This window comes from Strongylocentrotus purpuratus, unplaced genomic scaffold (genome assembly GCF_000002235.5).
Source record: "Strongylocentrotus purpuratus isolate Spur 01 unplaced genomic scaffold, Spur_5.0 spur5_scaffold_15, whole genome shotgun sequence".
In the NCBI taxonomy this organism is placed as follows: Eukaryota; Metazoa; Echinodermata; class Echinoidea; order Camarodonta; family Strongylocentrotidae; genus Strongylocentrotus; species Strongylocentrotus purpuratus.
The window spans coordinates 29003848-29022874 of record NW_022145600.1 but is presented as its reverse complement, the minus strand read 5'-3'; the positions used below and the strand labels follow the sequence as shown (position 1 = coordinate 29022874).

The window sequence follows — 19027 nt, the reverse complement described above, 5'->3', positions numbered from 1 at the left end:
CACTGCTAACGTATACATTTCACAGATACGTGACATATTCAAAATTCCTGCAAAGTTCTACAGAATTTGATGTTGGCTGCAAATGGGACATAAAGTACTTTAAAGAAAATTTTCAATCATATATTCACCCTAAATATAATTATTTCAAATAATTTGTTATGCAACCTCTGTATGAAACAAATCTATTCTGTCATTATTAACTAAGAAAATGAAAAGTTATGAAATTTTTTGTACAGAATTTGAGAGCTCACAAGATACATCAGTGTTGCAAATATGTGTTCCACAGATGACAACATCAAAAATTCATAACTTTCGTATCTTTAATTGGATATTGCTCAAACTTTCACTAATTTATTTCTCTTATCTTTCTGCTTTTATTAAAACCAACTTAATATCAGTGTAGAATTCCCCTATAAGTACGTAGTGATCTTCCACGGTTTCCATGCTTATAGTATTCACGCTTAAAGGCTTTTGTTAACACTGCTGCTGCCTTTAATAGTGAAAAGACCAATGCTATATTCTTCTGTCAAAAGAACCAGCATATATGAAACATTCAAAGGAATTTAAAAAAAGTAAACTGTACATTAGAAAAGGGAAGAGATGGTAATGGAATGAAATGAAACACTCACACGTACATCACAATTGTGGATGAACCGCTCACCTTTGATTCTTTTCCTTTCCTTGCAAGTATTTCAAAAAAACAATGATGGACTGTACTTTCCCGACAATCCAATTCCTTCAAGGATGGCATGGAGCATATTATCTCTGCCGCATCAAGTGACATAGAAGGTCCACAATCTCTCCCAATACAGAGTGTAACCTGGGTAGAATGACAAAGTGATTACTGATGGAATGCAGAATATAGATGTTTATTTGGATGTTAGGCATACGTGTGCAACCTACATGAGCAGTTGCCCTAGATGTGCTGCTAGAACTACAAAGAATAAGAGGGGAGAGGAAATTAATAAGGGTACAGGCTGAAGAACTATTGCCATTACATTTCATAACAATTCCTATTTTTGCGACAGCAGGAATATCTCATCTTAGTTTACCCCATACTAAACAGAGAATCCTTAAACGAAATATAAAAGGAGAGTATAAGTATAAGAACAGGTTTCAAAGGAGATTATTTATTGTTCACACCATCTGGTGCCTCATACCTAATCATTAATAAATGTATAGGAATACGATCACTAAAATTAAAAGTGTGGATACGGAGCAAAAATCTAGTCTCGCAAAGGAGAAAAGAAGTAAAATGTTAATACCCCCTACATGAGCACATACATGTATTCCGTCTTACCAAGGGAAAGTGAGGCAGAAGATAGGATGAAATGAATTACAGTAATCATGTACATGTACATGTATGTTAAGAGTTACAATATCAATAACCCAAATTATACACAGCTAGGGCCAAGAATATCAAATAGATTCTTTTGTGCCCTGGTGAATTAAATTGAAATTTATTTCCATCATCATGACAATATATACAAAGATAAATATGGAATTTCATAACATGTAACAATATCAAAATTACATATATATTGACATAACAGCATTCAAAATATAAAGAAAACATGAAGGTTTAAACCATAGTACAAATGGAAAATGGTGCATCCGTAAAAGCCAGTAAGGCTTGACAATTGAATGCACCAGGCCCGGAAGTAATAATAACATATACTTTTAAAAAAGGGGGAAAAAGGGGAGTATTAGTATTAGAGGTGTGGTCTTAAAAATAAATTATGCGTTATAAAGAGAGAGAAGATGTTTCTTGTAAAGTCTTCTGAATGAATTATTAAATCCGACAGACTGTAAAAATGGAGGTAGGGAATTCCACATTTTTGGACCAACATAACGGAGAGAATCGGTCAATATATTGGACACAGCATTCCAATAATGGAATTTATCAGCATTTGTTGTGTAGTGGGTATGGACCGCATTGTTGAGACTAAATACATGTAGGTGCATAAGGTTTGGAGGTAGTGAGTTTGAGAAAAATTGTTGCATCAATGACGCAATTTGCAATTTATCAATATCATAAATATGTAAAGTATTGAATCTTCAAAATAAAGGTTGTGAGGGAGCTAAGAAAGGGGAATTAGAGCAGAGTCATAATGCCCTTTTTGGAAGTCTATGTAATTTGAGTAACTTAGAGGGATGTTTCGTCGCCCAAACAGAATTGCAATACATAATATATGGCAAAATAAATGCATTATATAACATGAATAAGATATGGAGTGGAATAACAAATCTTAAGTGACTGATAATACCGACGCTCTGAGAAATTTGTAATATAATTAATATAAGAAGTGCAAAATAGGTTTTCATTGAAGAGTACTCCAAGGTAATTATAGGTGAAATTCAAAGAAAATCACAAATATGTCAACTAATGTATCACTAGAAACTGGTAAGCTAACAGATGGCCATCGTACAAGTTTTAGGTCAACTACATATCGGGTGATTTATAAAAATACAAATACAACCACCTCCATAGCAGCTGGGATATACGAGAGATTCGCCAGAAAAATAACTATGGACCAATAAATATGGACCATACTGCCCAAGCAGACGACATCCCATAAAGAATGAACATAATTGCAAAGCTATTATTTGTCAAATTATAATGATTTTAGTGTATATAAATGTAATGGCATGTCAAACCATTCAAAAGGGGATATGACCCGATTCTGATAACTAAAATGTTTTGCTTGTAAATACACAGGATAGGGTTAATTAACAATCAAAGAAACCAGACTTTCAAATTGAAAAACCCCCGGAATGATATTAAGGACGGCATTTGTTCCCTCTTGAAACGCCGAACATACCGCGGTGTGTGCAGCTGAATATACAATGGCGTCTTATTTTGTTTACAAGCGACAGATTCCTTTATTTTTGTATCGCTGCATTTGTCATCAAAATTAAAACATGCGCAGGTTTAGAGTGAGGCAATAGATTATACTTTTAGCCTGACAGTAGAGAAGTAAGAGAAAGAACTGAAGAGAAGATGAAAACACAGGCACTGAAAATGTGTGAGATGTCATGGGACATCGTCTGCTTGTGCAAATCATGTCCATACTGTGATCTCACACATCTTTCGGAGAGCTCTTCAGGTGCTATGCCGGGGCTGTATTTAAGCGATTTGTAATTAATAATAATCATTACTTCGAATATTTCCAAGCATTGAATTTTGATAACCTTGACGAATCAAAGTTTCAACTTTGTAATAATGAATCAAAGTTTCAACTTTGTAATAATGAAAATAAAGTTAGTTTTTAAAATCAATGAATATCTACTTTAAAAACTCTGCACTGTTCAATTAATCTATTGTTGATAGAAATAGATATTGTCATATACAGGATTTAGGTTCCTAGCATTTTTGAAAATAACAAATGTAGTCTGAGAAATATTCAAAGACAGCTTATTGCAAACCAGCCATTTGTATACATACTCCAAATTAATGTTCAGTTTAAGGGTTAATAGATCCCCAAAAAATTCTGAGGCAAGAATAGTCGTATCGTCTGCAAAAAGTGTGAATTTACAGTTTACAATATCATTGATGTAAATCAAAAATAACAGAGCCCCCAAAATAGAGCCCTGAGGGACGCCATATGATATTAGATTTAAAAAAGAACAATGAGAATTTACAGATGTAAATTGCTTCCTTTCGGCAAGATAACTTTGAAACCATTTGTGAGGTAAACCTCTTACGCCGTTTAAATGTAGTTTAACTAATAATATATCATGGGGTATAGAATCGAAGGCTTTCAAAAGATCCATAAAAACACATATTGGATGATTATTTACATCAACATAATGGGCTATTTTAACATATAAATCAAGAATGGCAAGACTTGTGGAAGAATTTTTTCAAAAGTCATATTGCTCATTAGACAGAATGTTGAAACGAACCAAAAAACTTGATAGTCTATTAAAAACTAATCTTTCAAGTATTATAGAAAAAGAAGGCAGAATGGATATAGGACAGTAATTATCAACATTATCTGTATCTCCCTTCCTGAACAAGGGAATTACTTTGGCGATTGTCATGTTTGAAGGAAAATCACCATTCTTAAGCGACAATATGTGTTAAAGGTAAGAGTAAAAAATTGATTACAGACTTTAAAAGACGTGTACTTATGTTATCATACCCTGAAATGTTCAATCTAGGCAATTTTTAACAATGTTTAAAATTTTAGTGACAGTTACTCGTTTGAAAAATAAACTGTGGACAAAGTTACCTTGTAAATAGTCAGAGAATGAACGATTAGAGTAAAAAATGGACTTAATAAGGTTTTTTTCTAATGTTGACAAAATGATTATTGAAAATATTTGCAATTTCTTTTGGTTCATTTACAGTTTTTCCTTTGTATTGCAGCGTGTGACGCGTTGTACGATTCTTTTTACCCAAAAAAGTATTCATAACGTTCCATGTTTTACGTAAATTAGACTTCACAGCCATGAATTTATCGAAATAATATTTTCTTTTAGCACATCGTTTTAAGGTATTTATTTTATTACAATATTGCCTATATTTGGATTTATTTTCAAAAGAAGGGTCTAATCTATATTTACCATGTTAGTTTTCTTAATAAACTTCAAAATAGCAAGAGTTATCCAGGGTTTTTTTAATCTCATTTCTACGGTAGCTGTTCTTCTTTTGATAAGATATATGCTTATCACATAATGTTATAAAACTATCAAGAAATATATCATATGCCGTATTCACATCACTTGATTGAAGTACCATGTTCCAATCAATAATTTTAAAATCATTGGTTAAAGAGGCAACTGAAGTTGGGGTAATATTACGTACAAAACACTTTGCATCGACTTCACTTGAATACTGCGTGAACCAATTATAGATGAAATACTAATTATAGGAAAATGATCATTAATGTCAGAAACACAAATACTCGAAACAATACCATCATAGGTTGAATTTGTAAATATATTGTCAAGTAGAGTAGCTGAATCTATAGACAAACGAGTGGGTTTATTGATCAAAGGATAAAATCCAAAAGAAAAAAACATGTTCAAAAAGTTGCTGACACTTGAGACCTTGGTAAAATCCAGTAAGTTCAGATTAAAATCACCCATAATATAACATGTTTTATGGTTCATAGAAAATCGAGTGCACTATATTTTCAAATCCGTTTATGAAATCGGTAGCACTGCTTGAGGATTTGCGATAAACAACTCCTATAATCATATTCTTACAGCTTTTACTTTCAATAAAACGTGATTCTACTCCTACGATATTGAAATTAATGTTGTCTAAAATACTCCTCTCCTCTCCCGGACAAACGAACTGACTGAATAAATGTATAACCAGAGAGTGAAAAAATGTTGGGTATATATACATCCAGGTTTCCGTTATACCAACGATTGATGATATTTACAGAATCCGGATTGTCAAAGGTGTAAGTTTAAGTTATGAGACGTATTTTGCATGTTCATAACAGTATGGAGCTTATGAAAAGGATTTATACTAAGTAAATCAAAAACTAACCAAGACGATCAATGTCAGAGGTGTTCCTAATAAGTACTTTCGGACTATTTTTGGTAAGGGAGAAGATCTTGCCATCATTGGACCACGTAAATTTAGTGTTCGGATGTTTCATGGCCCTGTAGAAAAGATCCTTCCGAATGGATGTTAGGTCTTCCCTGATGACGATACCGGTATTTTTCAATCTTGACTTTGCGGCATACATTAACTGACGTGCTTTGTGTCTTGAGAACTTGATGATAAGTGGTTTCGGACGAGGTTTAGCTGTAGGAGTCAAACTGAACGATGAAGCCGACTCCGGAGTAGCGATATGTTTACTAGGAATTCAATGACTTCTATCAATATCACGCGGGTCTAATGTGACTTTTCTCTTCCTGGCTACTTCTAGAACAAGGTTATCGGTATTCTTGTTTACTATCTCTGTGACACCGTAGATCTGCAAACATTGCCTTCGTGAGTACTGCTCTTGTTCGTCCAGCAGAGACTCCAAACCCGCGATCCTTTTTTTAGAGAATCTGAAGAACCCACCAAACTAGATATTTTATCCTCGCTCTTTTTCATCTCTAGTTGGAAGGATTCGTGAAGTTCACTTGCAATCTTCTCGCAGACTGTGTTGTAAATGGTGTAAACGATCTCCTTGACAACCAGAGGGGATCGCAAAGCATGTATCACCTGATTCATTATTTCACGCTTCATGCAACCGGGTGAATTTGAATTTGAAAGCTTTGATGGGGTTGACTGAGCAGCAGAGCTTTCTTCGGAGTCTTCGCAATCGCTGATATCAACATGCCCAGAAGCTTCGGCAAGCGATTGAAAAGGATTGTCGACAAATTTCTTCATTTTTAATTTTTTCTTTCCCTTTCTGACGACAGGCATGATGTTAATATCACAAAAATTGACCTAAACTTGAACTAATACGAAAGGAGCACAAAAACGAACCTTAAAACCTGGTAAAACTATTCCTTCCCAATAAACAAAATCACGTGAAAATCACGTCAATATCAAGGTATCGACTTGAGGAGATTTACGTTCTTCAAACACCAGACATTTAGGTAAATGTGTTAATACGTTTATTGCACTAGGTCACTTAAAACAAAGTACACTAAATCATGCAATTGTCACTGCCATATCACCATAATAATATGATTATCCCTACCTTGGAGACCATGGTTCGTAAACCTAATGTTCTTCATTCACGTGAAATTTACGTCAAAGAGGAAATATGTTACTGTTACCCGCGTTCAACCCAATAATTACGCAAATGTTACACAATAAATGAACCAAAATAATGACGTTCTAATCCCGTTTCTGAACATCGTGTTTTTGATCTTCCATAATTACATCCAGGCGCGCCAGGAAGCAGTTCAGGATTAGAGGGGGTGGGGGTGGGGGGGGGGGGTGCGAACATCCCAGAAGAGAAAGCTAGTTGCAACTGGTCTAGTTGATTAACCAGTTAATGCCAACTGGTAACCCTGGAAATTGAAATGGGCTTAATGATCCAGTTAATCCTGGCCAGTTAGAATTCAACTGTTCTAGCTGAGCCAGTAGAACCATTTGGTAAAAGTTCCAACCAGTTGAATGGCAACAACACTTCAATACTGGTACGTCTGTATTTCCAATGTAAAGGCATTGGTAATAAGTAGACTTTAATAATTTAATTAATCTAAATTTTTACATAATTGTATTTTATTGAAATTATTTAAGTTCATAGTTAATTCCCTTATTCATGTTTAATTAAATGTAATTTATACGAAGTATCGAAATGTCCTAATAACTGGTAATTTATATTTGTAGTATTTTCGAAATGAATTGCATATAACTACGGTACCCTTTTCAGCCCCCCCCCCCCCAAAAAAAAAAAAAAAAATTAATAAAAAATTACCCTACCACTGACCGACTTTGCAAATAATTGCTCTAGAAAAACGATAGTTTTTAGGAAAATTCTTAAATAGCTTTAACATGTGCTCAATTTGCAAACTTTATACCTAGGTCTATGAAACTTGGCAGACATGTGTAACAACCTACTTGACAACTGCCTGCCAAGTTCGGTAAAATTTCATGACGTCGATCATCACAAGGTTATTGTAAAAAATTGCTAAATTTGCATATTACAATGGGTGACATGCTTGTAGTACATTAGCATGGATGACAATAAGGTCAACATGACCGCAATGAAGTGCTTCTTCAATTGATACCATACACAGTAAATGTTCACTTAGAAAATTTTGAGTAAATCGAAATTGAAAGCAGGTCACATTTAGGATTATAAAGGGTTTCTGCCCAACTGTAACATGTATCGGCTATGCATGATGTCAACTTCCAGAGTGATTTTTGCTCCTTTTCAATTTATCTTTATCTTGAAAATTTGCAAGTATATTCTGGGTGGCCAAACTAGTCGAGATGCATCCTTCCATAGTTAAACTGTTGTACTGTAATAAGAAAACTGCGAAAGATATAAAAGTAAGAACTTGTACAAAAATGGATGAACTAATTTTGTTTATCAAACTGTGATTAAACTTACCACATGTAGTCCAATGAAAGCATAACCAGCTATAGTGTGTGCTGTCGTGTTACCAGATATTTTCAGTGTAATTGCCTTTGATGAAACCCTGTCCTTCACCAAGGCTGCTACATCTGTGTCCTGACTCTCAAAGGCTACATCAACAATGAAAGGAAACTCTCTTCCTACATCTATGTCAAATGTCAAATTCTTTAGTATCTGAAGCATAGAGTTCAGTACATGGGTTGCAACACTTTTGTTTTGTGACACAGTGAAGTACAGTAGATACCTTAACTCCTCCTGCCTTGGCAGCACTACTTGCTCAATCAGCCTATTGAATTCATTACGATCTGATTCATACAGGGAAGCGAGATGGACTCCAGCCATGTACTCCTGAAACAGTTTGTGAGGGAAGAAGACTGGCAATTGCACATGAGAATTCCTCTCATGTATGTCCATGATACTGGTAATTCTGTCCTCCTGAGACAAAATCCCAACCCGACAGGCAGTGTCCTTGGATTCTGGGCATATTTGGAAATCATCTTCATCGAAAGTCAAGGTATTTGCTAGCAGACCATTGAGGGCCTGTTTGGTAATTGGTCCAAGGAGCTCATCAATTTTTTTCAAATAAGAAAGTAATGAGGGGCTGCCTACTTTCTTCACCATTTTCTGAGCATAATGTTCTTTTAGAAAGGCAATCATCACTTTGAATATCTGAGAAAAAGATTTCAGTGACTTCATTTCCTTTAGTTTTTGCTCGTCAAGTTCTTTCCACAAAAGACACAACATGGCTACATATATAGGATAGTGGGCCATGTTTTCAGATATGACATCATTCTCATTGGTGAACTGGATAAGCTGATTTGCCTTATCATCATTCTTTGGAAAGTATTTGTGAATGTACACTGACAAATTCTCTCTGTTGAAACCCTCAACATGAATGAATGTGTAGAGCTTCATTAGATCACCATCTGATCTAATCTCTACTGCTCTCCATGGGCGAGTGGTCACCAAGACTGGGCAAGAGGCAAGTTGATCTGAACAAAGAATATCTACAAGTCTAATATCACTAGTCTCAGATGAGCTTCCACATGCCTGATCTGAGGAGGTGACACTTGGCTGCGATGGCTGAAATTGCATTTGATCAGTAGGCTGTGATTCCCAAGATTTTGTCTTCATGATTTTGCCACTGATTTCGTCTAGCCCATCGAATGCAATAAATACCTTGTCAGGATTTGACCGGATATACTCGGTAATCTGAGAAACCGTTGCTGGATTGTTTTTGGCCAGATAAGACTTTGCAATCTCGCCAATAGTGTGTTGCTTAAATTCACGTAGAGGAACAATCAAGACCCACACAAAGTGACTGAAATGCCTCGCTCCAATCCAGTCCCAGGCAATCTTAGCACAAAATGTAGTTTTTCCAGCCCCTGCCTCTCCCTGAACCATGATCCGCTTGGGGAACTCTCCGTTGACTTTGAGATCAAGGATATCATTGTAATCTAGCAATCGCTTCTCTGTCCCATGTTCTTCTTGTAAGACGAGATTAGTATGCATGTCTTCAAACTGCACAATGGAAGCAGGATTGAGAGGGTCAGTTCTGATCTTACAGAGAGTTGACCTATACTTGAACTTGAAATCATTTGCACACCGCTCAACAAGTTCAGGAGAAAGTGGTTTGGTCTGAGATTCAGCTGAAGAAGGTTTGGCCTGTGATTCGAGCAGTCTTGATGGCCCTCCTAAAAATACAAAATCCATATTCACATGATTACAAGTGGTTCTTAAGATCGGATATCGCAATGGCAAAAATTAATGTAGGACGGATGGACAGACAACCCCAAAACATATTTTATCCGGCACCACCTTTGGTGGGTGGATGCATCATTACAGTTATCATAATGGGATGATGCAAAAGAATATAATTTGTTAACAAAAATAGCTGGCAAACATTGAATTCTGCTGTCACTAAAAGTACTGGAACTATATTGGTGTAGAGAAAATATATAGGATTAACAAAGTTATTAGTGCATTATAAAACATGCATGGGGTCTGATAAAATTTGACACTGTAAATTGTGACAAATGTATAAAACACAGAGCACTCACTATCTCTATAGTTCAGTTTTATGCACAGTTTTCTATGTCTTCTGGTGTAGAAGAATTAGTATCTGTTTACCTGTGCTGTTGGGAGTTAGAGGTTCATTGAGTAATCTGTCCGATAAGCCACCCAAGTCAATCTCTCGAAGTGCGTCTGCCAAAAGCTGTCGTCTGTTTGAGTGTGGAGGTTGCTGCTTGACTTTCCATTTCATGAATACCCGCAAAAATGCATTAGAATAATTATTCGACATCTGAATCAGGATTGCCTGTAGCTGAGCTAAGGGGATCCCTAGAGATATCCCTACAGCATCGTAGTAAGATGGAGGGATAGCATGGGCCAGCTTCAGGAACTCCATATCACTGACAGTACTGTAAAATGAATAATAAATCAATTGGGAACAATAGAATACTAGTTAGAGAGCATCCTATTGGCTGTAAGCTATCATGAGACACTTAACAATTTTTATTATGTGCTCGAGCATGCAATAAAAAAGCCTGCGGATGTCAAAATACATTGACGGTGATATTAACATTTGAAACAGTTTGGCAACCTTGGTTTCACTGGGTCACAACATTGCTTGCCCAACACAGCAGTAGTCACCATATTGTGTCCAACTCAAATCGGGTTGGCCAAACTCTGTGTATAGATGGCTCTGGGCAAGGTAAGGGTAATCATTAAAAAAAAAGCAGATTCTGGCAGTGTAATACAATAATGATGGTGATAATAATGATGGTGATAGTAATTAAAATAATATTAGAAGAAAAGGGTTACTACTACTTTTAATAATAATAATAATAAGGCCAAATAACAAAAATAACGTGTTTCTTTTCCGACTTTAAACAAAAATTAGGAGGCAGGGCATTACTATAAACTATTTTGCTATTTTTTGCTATTTTTTCCAAGATGGCTGTCATGCTAATTATAGTTGGCTAAGACTATTTATTGACAGATATTGTGCTTTGTGAGTATACTGACGCAATGTAAGACAAAACATATGATTTGTATCCCTTTAGAAGCTTTTAAAACAAAATTTATATATCCCAGGCTTCTTTGTTGTGTGTGGCTTTATTTGGGGGGTTTGGGGAGCCATTTTTCTTCTGAATAGTAGGAAAAACTAGATGGAATTTTGACTGCGCGTAGTCGAAAATGATGCCTCCGCCACAGAGCAATTTAAACAAGTTTGGAGTTTAAATCTCCAGTGGTTCTTGAGATATCATGATAACAATCTCAATGTATGGAATTTCATTAGTTGACCTCTGTGACCCTTGACCTTTGACCTACGTGCTCCAAAATCTTATCAGATTGTCTTCCTATGGTGATACACACTATCATTAAGTTTGAAGTTTAAATCTCCAGTGGTTCTTGAGATATTATGATATGGTGATACATACTATCATTAAGTTTTAAGTGAAAATTCTCCAGTGGTTCTTGAGATATCGCGATAACGATCTCAATGTATGGAATTTCATAAGTTGACCTCTGTGACCCTTGACCTTTGACCTACGTGCTCCAAAATCTAATCAGATTGTCTTCCTATGGTGATACACACTATCATTAAGTTTGAAGTTTAAATCTCCAGTGGTTCTTGAGATATTATGATAACAATCTCAATGTATGGAATTTCATAAGTTGACCTCTGTGACCCTTGACCTTTGACCTACGTGCTCCAAAATCTAATCAGATCGTCTTCCTATGGTGATACATACTATCCTTAAGTTTGAAGTTTTTACATCTCCAGTGGTTCTTGAGATATCATGATAACAATCTCAATGTATGGAATTTCATAAGTTGACCTCTATGACCCTTGACCTTTGACCTACGTGCTCCAAAATGTAATCAGATTGTTTTCCTATAGTGATACACACTATCACTAAGTTTGAAGTTTAAATCTCCAGTGGTTCTTGAGATATCATGATAACAATCTCAATGTATGGAATTTCATAAGTTGACCTCTGTGACCCTTGACCTTTGACATACGTGCTCCAAAATCTAATCAGATCGTCTTCCTATGGTGATACATACTATCCTTAAGTTTGAAGTTTAAATCTCAAATGGTTCTTGAGATATCGCGCTAACAAACTCAATACAAGGAATTTCATAAGTTGACCTCTGTGACCTGTGACCTTTGACCTACGTACTCCAAAATCTAATCAGATCGTCTTCCTATGGTGATAAATACTATTCCCGAGTCTTAAGTTTAAATCTTAAATGGTTCTTGAGATATTGTGATAACGGTCAAACGGGACGGACGTACGGACGGACAACCCGAAAACATGATGCCTCCGGCACCACCTTCGGTGGCGGAGGCATAAAAAGGAGGTGACGGCCAAAAAGGAGGCGGGCGGGGACGAGAAACACTGCATTTTGGTTATTTGGCCTAATAACAATAATAATGTTTAAATTATTATTATTACTAAATAAGTTGATGATAATCATGTGGTGATGATAATCATGTGGTGATGATTATTATCATTATTATCATCATCAAATTCATCATATTTATTTTCTATATCAAGCCTAGTCAATGTAATTGGCTTACCTGTACTCTGAATCATCAGGTCATCGCTTTGGGTTGGTTGTGGAGTTAGCCAACCTTTTGAAAAAACATGCCCCTTTTATTCACAAAATGTCGGTGGCTAATGTGAAATAAACCCCTCTCATTTATAATTGGTCTGGTCTAATTTGCCAGACACTATGTGAAAACCCTACTGCAAATCTACGAAAGATTTCATCCTGAACTTGCATCTTTACATGAACTTTTGTTTCATGAAGGGTCGTCTAACGCAATGACCCGACCGGACGCGATGACCCAATGAATCAAGGTCAGCCAGTATATGCGTACCTTTCTGCAGTGTCAGGACCTGGATTAGTTTCAACGTCACCAGATCTCATCAAGAGGATCAGGAGCAGATAGAGGAGGCAGAATCCATCCATGGTGTAAGATGTCCTTCTCATTCAACAGCAGTTTAGTTCTCTAGAAAGTGCATGGGGATGCCATATAGGCAACAATACCTGAAAACAATATTCAGAAATATCTACGTTATATACATAAAACAGATTGAATACAGATTCTTGAAATTTGCAGCCGTATTTTAAACTGTTACTGTCAATGGATGACGACATCTTCCTTCATGCGCAGTAACAGTTTAAATTACGTTTGGGTTTGACAGCCCTGTATATTGTAATAAGTTATGCGCTATACAAGTACGGATTATTATTATGGAATAACCATGACACATATGTATGGAAATTGCTGAATATGCATGTATCAAAGAGACAAAACCCTCCTCCACCTCTTGCATATTCAGCAATTTCGAGCGAATGGTGGTCTATATCATGCGCCAATACCGCGCATGCGTACTGTCTCTTCGCCATGTTAAATCGACGATACAACATTAATAAATCGTGAGGTTAGGACGAAGAATCACCCTTTTTCCCATCGAAGACCTCTTGCATTATAATTTCAAATGGTTGGAATTTGGAAAGATGCCCAACCCAGAGGAGTAAAAAAATCATTGAAAGTCAAAATTGTATTACCGGTACTACCTCTTTACATTGCAAAAAAATGTGCCCCAGATCTCTGCAATTATTCCAGTTCGACTGTGTGACCAAAGTTTGCGCGTGACCTAGGTTCGCTATCTCCAAAAATTGGCAAGATTTCGAAAATCTGATATCACCAATGGAAAGAGGAATGTAAAATTACCCACAGAGTTTTCTCTGGAATCAGGTGTGAAATTATGAAAATATTGACAAAAGATTGGCAAATTATGTGCTCATTTGCGCCATTCCGAAAAAATCACTTACTTACTTACCGATAAGGGTCTGGAAATATTCATTTTGAGAGCAGTCCTCAAAATTGTATAAGTAGGCCTAACTAATAAGCAAATTATGAAATCACCTTATTTTTTATGGATCGTATTTTTGTATAAATCGGCTGTAAACCCTGTGCATGAAGTTAGGTCAAATTGTTTTTATGACTCTTTTAGATGCAGCGTGCACGCACGATCGGACACCAAATTTTAAAGGGACTTGGTAACATTGTTCAGATAAGAGATAGTGGTGCTAAGGTAGTGACTTCAATGCTAGATGTACAATTAAAGATAATCTGAAAATTTGAGTGAAAACTGAAAACGGACCATTATTCATGGTACAAATTGGGAAAAACTGATCTGATCAATTCCTTAATTCTCCCAACTATATTATTACAATTTAATTACATTTTAGGTGAATAGAAATCTCACAAAACAATAAAATGGCTCTACATTCCATTCCAGACATTTAAGTGTTGACAGATTATTTTATAGCCTGTTTTATGCCTTTTTGTCATGGAAAAATGGTTGGGAAAATTCAAAAATGGTTGGGAGAATTTACTGTTAATCACTGTTAGAGGGTGTCGTACATCGACGCCTTCAAAGAAAACCATAGGTATCTTCGTGGTTTGAGAATTTTTTTTAGGATTTTTTGCATGTCAGAGGGTTAGTACAGTCTAGAAGGAATATAGTAAGTAACATTTTATACAAAAATTAAGCAATTTTTTCATCAACCTTCAACAATTTTACCAAGTCACTTTAAGATTGCGATATCTCCGAAACCTTTTGAAAATAAATTTTCTAGTTCAACAAATTTGCAGTAAAATAATTTGCCGTCCATTTGGTATTAGATCTAACTAAAATAAATGAATTTGTGTACAATATGAAAAATCATGGATCGAATATCACATTTTCTAATATGTTCTAAAATCTCTGCGAACTTTGGTCACCCCTTCATCCGGTAATAAGGTTCATAAGTTAATAAAGGGGGTAGAAAATCAAGAAAATGAGATCATTGCCATCAATACGCATTAGCATTGACCCTTGGCCCTGGCACTATAGTACCGGTATGCGTTGCTGGTGTGTGTGCGGACATCCAAGCCCCATCATTGATACAACAAACATTTCATTTGTAACAAGCCAGGAACAAGGTTATATTTGAAATAGACTAACCTTGTTTAAGTTTGATCAGGTTTGCAAAGACAGCATGTCGTCGTCGACAGACTCCAATATAAATCTGCTGCAACTGAAGAAAGATCGGATCTTAAAATTTAGTAAGATCAATCACTGAATCGAACTCGGACGCGGCAGGATACGCGTACGTGCAAATTTCTGGCAGCAGAAAGATGGCGACTGGGTGGGTCGCGGGGGGGAGCTAATGAAAGGGGGAATCCCCGGCTGCGCGTATTTTGTCTTTTTTCTTACATTCAGCAAAATAAGTTCTATGTTCGCGCGGGGTACACAGTGTAGACAATCTTCATATCTCTATTGTTGTGTAAGCTTAAAAGTGAATCGCATGACTATGATGTTATATTCTGAAAAACAAATAAGCATGTTTATTCTCTCAAATCTTTCTTCAATTTCTTTTAAAGAGTCTTTACGATATCATTAATTTTCAGAAGACCGTGGACAATTAACCCCCGTTGAACATTACCGCCCCCCACCCATGGAGGACAATTACCCCCACCCCTGAAAATTACCCCCTAGGACAATTCAACCTCCCCCCCTCCCCCTCGGAAAATTCACCCCATCCCCAACAGTGCACGGCCCTGATAATGCTAGGTTAATTTTTTTTCGGAGGGGAATTTTCCGGGGGTGATTGTCCACAGGGGGAATTGTCATAGAACCCTAATTCCTATACAGATTGAAATACTTGTACTATACCTCTAATTTGAGATTAAGCAAAATTTAAGTCGTTTTATATGTACATTAATCCCTTGTTTTACATAATTATCTTTAAATATCGATCGAAACAATATCAAGTTGGGTGCATGGCTCCAAATGGGGTGCCTCAAAGAGGTTGTTAGGGGGAAATTTACAAATAGGGAGAGATACATATGGGGGAAGGGGCGTGAGTGAGGGCGAGGGAGAGAGAGAGAGAGACGGAGAAAAGTCCAGAATTTAGATAAGCAAAGAGAAAGATACGGAGAGAGGGCGAGAAGACAGTCTGCATGAGGCAAAGAGAGAGAGAGTGGAGGAGAGAGCGAGAGAAAGGGGAGGGGGGGGGTCGATGGAAAGCAATATACATTCTACATGAAAGAGAAAGAAAAACTAACTTTTTAACACTATGAGTAATCTGATTCCTTTTTTTTTTGGTCGCATCTCTCCAATCTAATGTCCATTGCTGCGTTGCTGGCTGAAGGATGTGGAAAACATGCAAATTATTATGCATTTCATTATCTATCACATATTTACATCCATGTTGAATTGAAGAAAACAAAGCATTTCCTTTGTCAATAAAAAGGTTTCCTCCACTAAATTCTATCACACCATTCAACACATTGTTTCTTGGGTCTTGTAACTTTTAAGATGAATTAGAAACTTAAAGAATAATTATGTGAACATTAGGCTCTCTTCTTGTCCCCTGCATTCTGGACTGGACATGCTTGCCGGCATGCTTGGGGGGGATGAAGGATAACATTTTCCGACATGTTTGCAAACCTTTGTTAAAAGTCGCCTATAAGAGATTGAACTTTAAAGTGTTTTTGTTGACTTCAACAGGTACAAAATGAGCTCGATGCCGTTGTAGCGTGTGGTCGACAACCATAATGCTGCCACAGGTTACTGAAACCGATGCCTAAGTGAGTATAGAGGGGACACGACCCCCCCCCCCCCCCCCCAAAAAAAAAAGAGGAGGAAAGAGCAAGGCTGGTATCCTGTTTTTCTTGCTTTCCGTTTCTTTCTTTCTTTTCTGTTCTGCTTGGTACAGAGATTGAGGACTTGTGCCCCCTCCCCCCCCCCCCCCCTGAGAATTGTGGAACCCCAACCGAACCCCAATTAACTGCCGGTCTCCGATGTTTATCCATGATAAGATTCTCCACCCGGGTATAGTTACAGTATAACAGCCCCGATACAAATATCAATTGAATAAAACTTAGGCAACTCAAGGACTGGGTTTTTTAATTACGGTAGTGGTTTTCTCCTTTTTTAGGGAAGCACAGTTAACCACACCCAAAACCTCGAAGGGAATTAGATAGTTGTGCCTTTTAATTGGCTTCAAGGCAAAGTTTAGCCAGGGGATCGTCTCTTGCTCATTTACTTTTAATATAGCGAGCAATTCGAGAGGCTATGATTTTTAGATTTAACCGCTCATATCACATTGGGTATCGTATCACTGTGCCCCCTGCCCCCCCCCCCCCCTCCCTCGCGAGAGGGCCGCCTCTGGCTCAACTATTTGAAACAGGTGAACCAATAAACTTCTCAGTAGCCAATTGTTTATTTATAAATGTTTACGAAGCACTAATTAGCAATTTATTTTCGAAAGCAATACATGTCAAAGAATTTTTTTGACACGGGATCCACTGTTCAAACATTTCAGCATTGGTGTATGTGATGTGGAAAGTTTCATTGACATTTTGTGCCATTGTCTCATAGATAGACAGATATTGATATCACTTAATGAAGTTCATTTATCTACTTTTAAAAGATAAGATTTGCTGATTTTTATTCATTAATGCTGTAATATATCTGTGTGTCTTCAACACAAAGCTGAATTGAATGTATGGGTTGTATGGAATAACAATAATTGTATTTGTAATTTTCATAATCCAATTTTCCTGTCTAACTTGTATATTGTATACTAAATGAAAGATGAGAGATATTGAATGGTGAAAAAAGAAAAGAAAGTTTGGATGAGAGGGGAGGTAAGGGAAACGAGTGTTTTACAGTAATTGAATACTCGCAAAAAGATACTTTTATTGAAGAGTTGAATGGGTAAATCAAATTCACTACATTATCTTTTTATTTCACGTTCTCTCTCCGTATGCATTTCTCTTTTCCCCTCTGTATCCCTATCCCTATCTTTCCATCTCTCTCTTTCTCTTTTCTCTCGCTCTCTCTCTCTCTCTCTATAAATATATTCCTCTCTCTCTTTATTGATGAACAGGGATACCCCTTGCTTTTGTTTCTTCTTTCTTGTTATTGATTACTCTACTATTCTTTCAACTCTCACACCCGCCATCATTTTCTGATATGACTGGAACATAAGTTAACAAGACACAAATACTACATTAACCAAAAGAAATAGAATAACAAACATAAACAAAAAGTTACTGTATGAGAGAGAGAGAGAGAGAGAGAAATACAAAAAAATAATGGCAGTCACTGTGGTAAAATATACAAAATTTCCGGAATTCATAAGGGGTTAGTTCAATAAAATATATTTCCTTTATTTTCACACCTAATTAGTATCTCATTTTCTCTTTCATCTCTCATTCTTTTATCCATACTTTTCTGATCCTATTTTCCAAATAATCACCAATAAGATAAATCATATTTCATTTGATTTTCAAATTTATTCAAACTTCGCACTCGAATCTGAATCTTATCAAGCTTAAATATATCAATAGAGTATATATAGATTAAATGAAATATATAAAAAAATATCCCGAACCAGATACAATGAACATTTCAATAAGATGAATATATGCTTGTATGTACATGCATACAGTCATATTTTACATAAAGAGGATATACATCAGCTTCCCTCACCTAAGAATTAGCATAAGCACCTGCATATATGAACCGAAAAAATTCAGAATTTCCTGAGTGATGTTATATTTACCTGAGGCCATAGGCTGAAGATGAATTATAACGGTACGAGGGGAATTCTGAATATGGAGGTGAATAAATGTTACAATGAAAATGCATGCAATATTTCGTGTAGAGAACTAGAAGAAATGTGCACGGCCTAATTCACTTTTGCACGCGTTATAACATGCAAAATAAGGTTGTTATATTGCACTGTTGTGCAAAAATAACAGAATGTCGAGTGTCGCGTGACACCATTTCAGCTATAGGATACAAATAAACCATAATCAAACTACATCTAGTACATTCTTCCGTCTCATTTGTACATCACAATGTTTAGATATCTAAGGCACCGCAAAATATATTTTT

General features: G+C 36.3%; 1 protein-coding gene across 1 annotated transcript; it reads right to left on the bottom strand.

Moving 5' to 3' along the window:
• Positions 1-619: 619 nt before the first annotated feature.
• Positions 620-15256, bottom strand: LOC105444906. Its single transcript, XM_011679745.2, has 5 exons — positions 15083-15256; positions 12943-13112; positions 10179-10468; positions 8025-9742; positions 620-820 (listed from the first exon to the last, which is right to left on the bottom strand). The coding sequence occupies exons 2-5, from the start codon at positions 13053-13055 to the stop codon at positions 626-628; spliced, it is 2316 nt and encodes a 771-aa protein (XP_011678047.1). The 5' UTR covers positions 13056-13112; positions 15083-15256; the 3' UTR covers positions 620-625.
• Between the last annotated feature and the right edge of the window lie 3771 nt (positions 15257-19027).

Bases quoted from the DNA above. Each gene is read 5' to 3' on its own strand.
- LOC105444906 (XM_011679745.2), bottom strand. From the start codon at position 13,055: ATGAGAAGGACATCTTACACCATGGATGGATTCTGCCTCCTCTATCTG. The intron at 10,469-12,942 runs GTACGCATATAC...TTCATTTTACAG, and splicing joins GGTCCTGACACTGCAGAAAG to TACTGTCAGTGATATGGAGT. The intron at 9,743-10,178 runs GTAAACAGATAC...TTGTATTTTTAG, and splicing joins TCTAACTCCCAACAGCACAG to GAGGGCCATCAAGACTGCTC.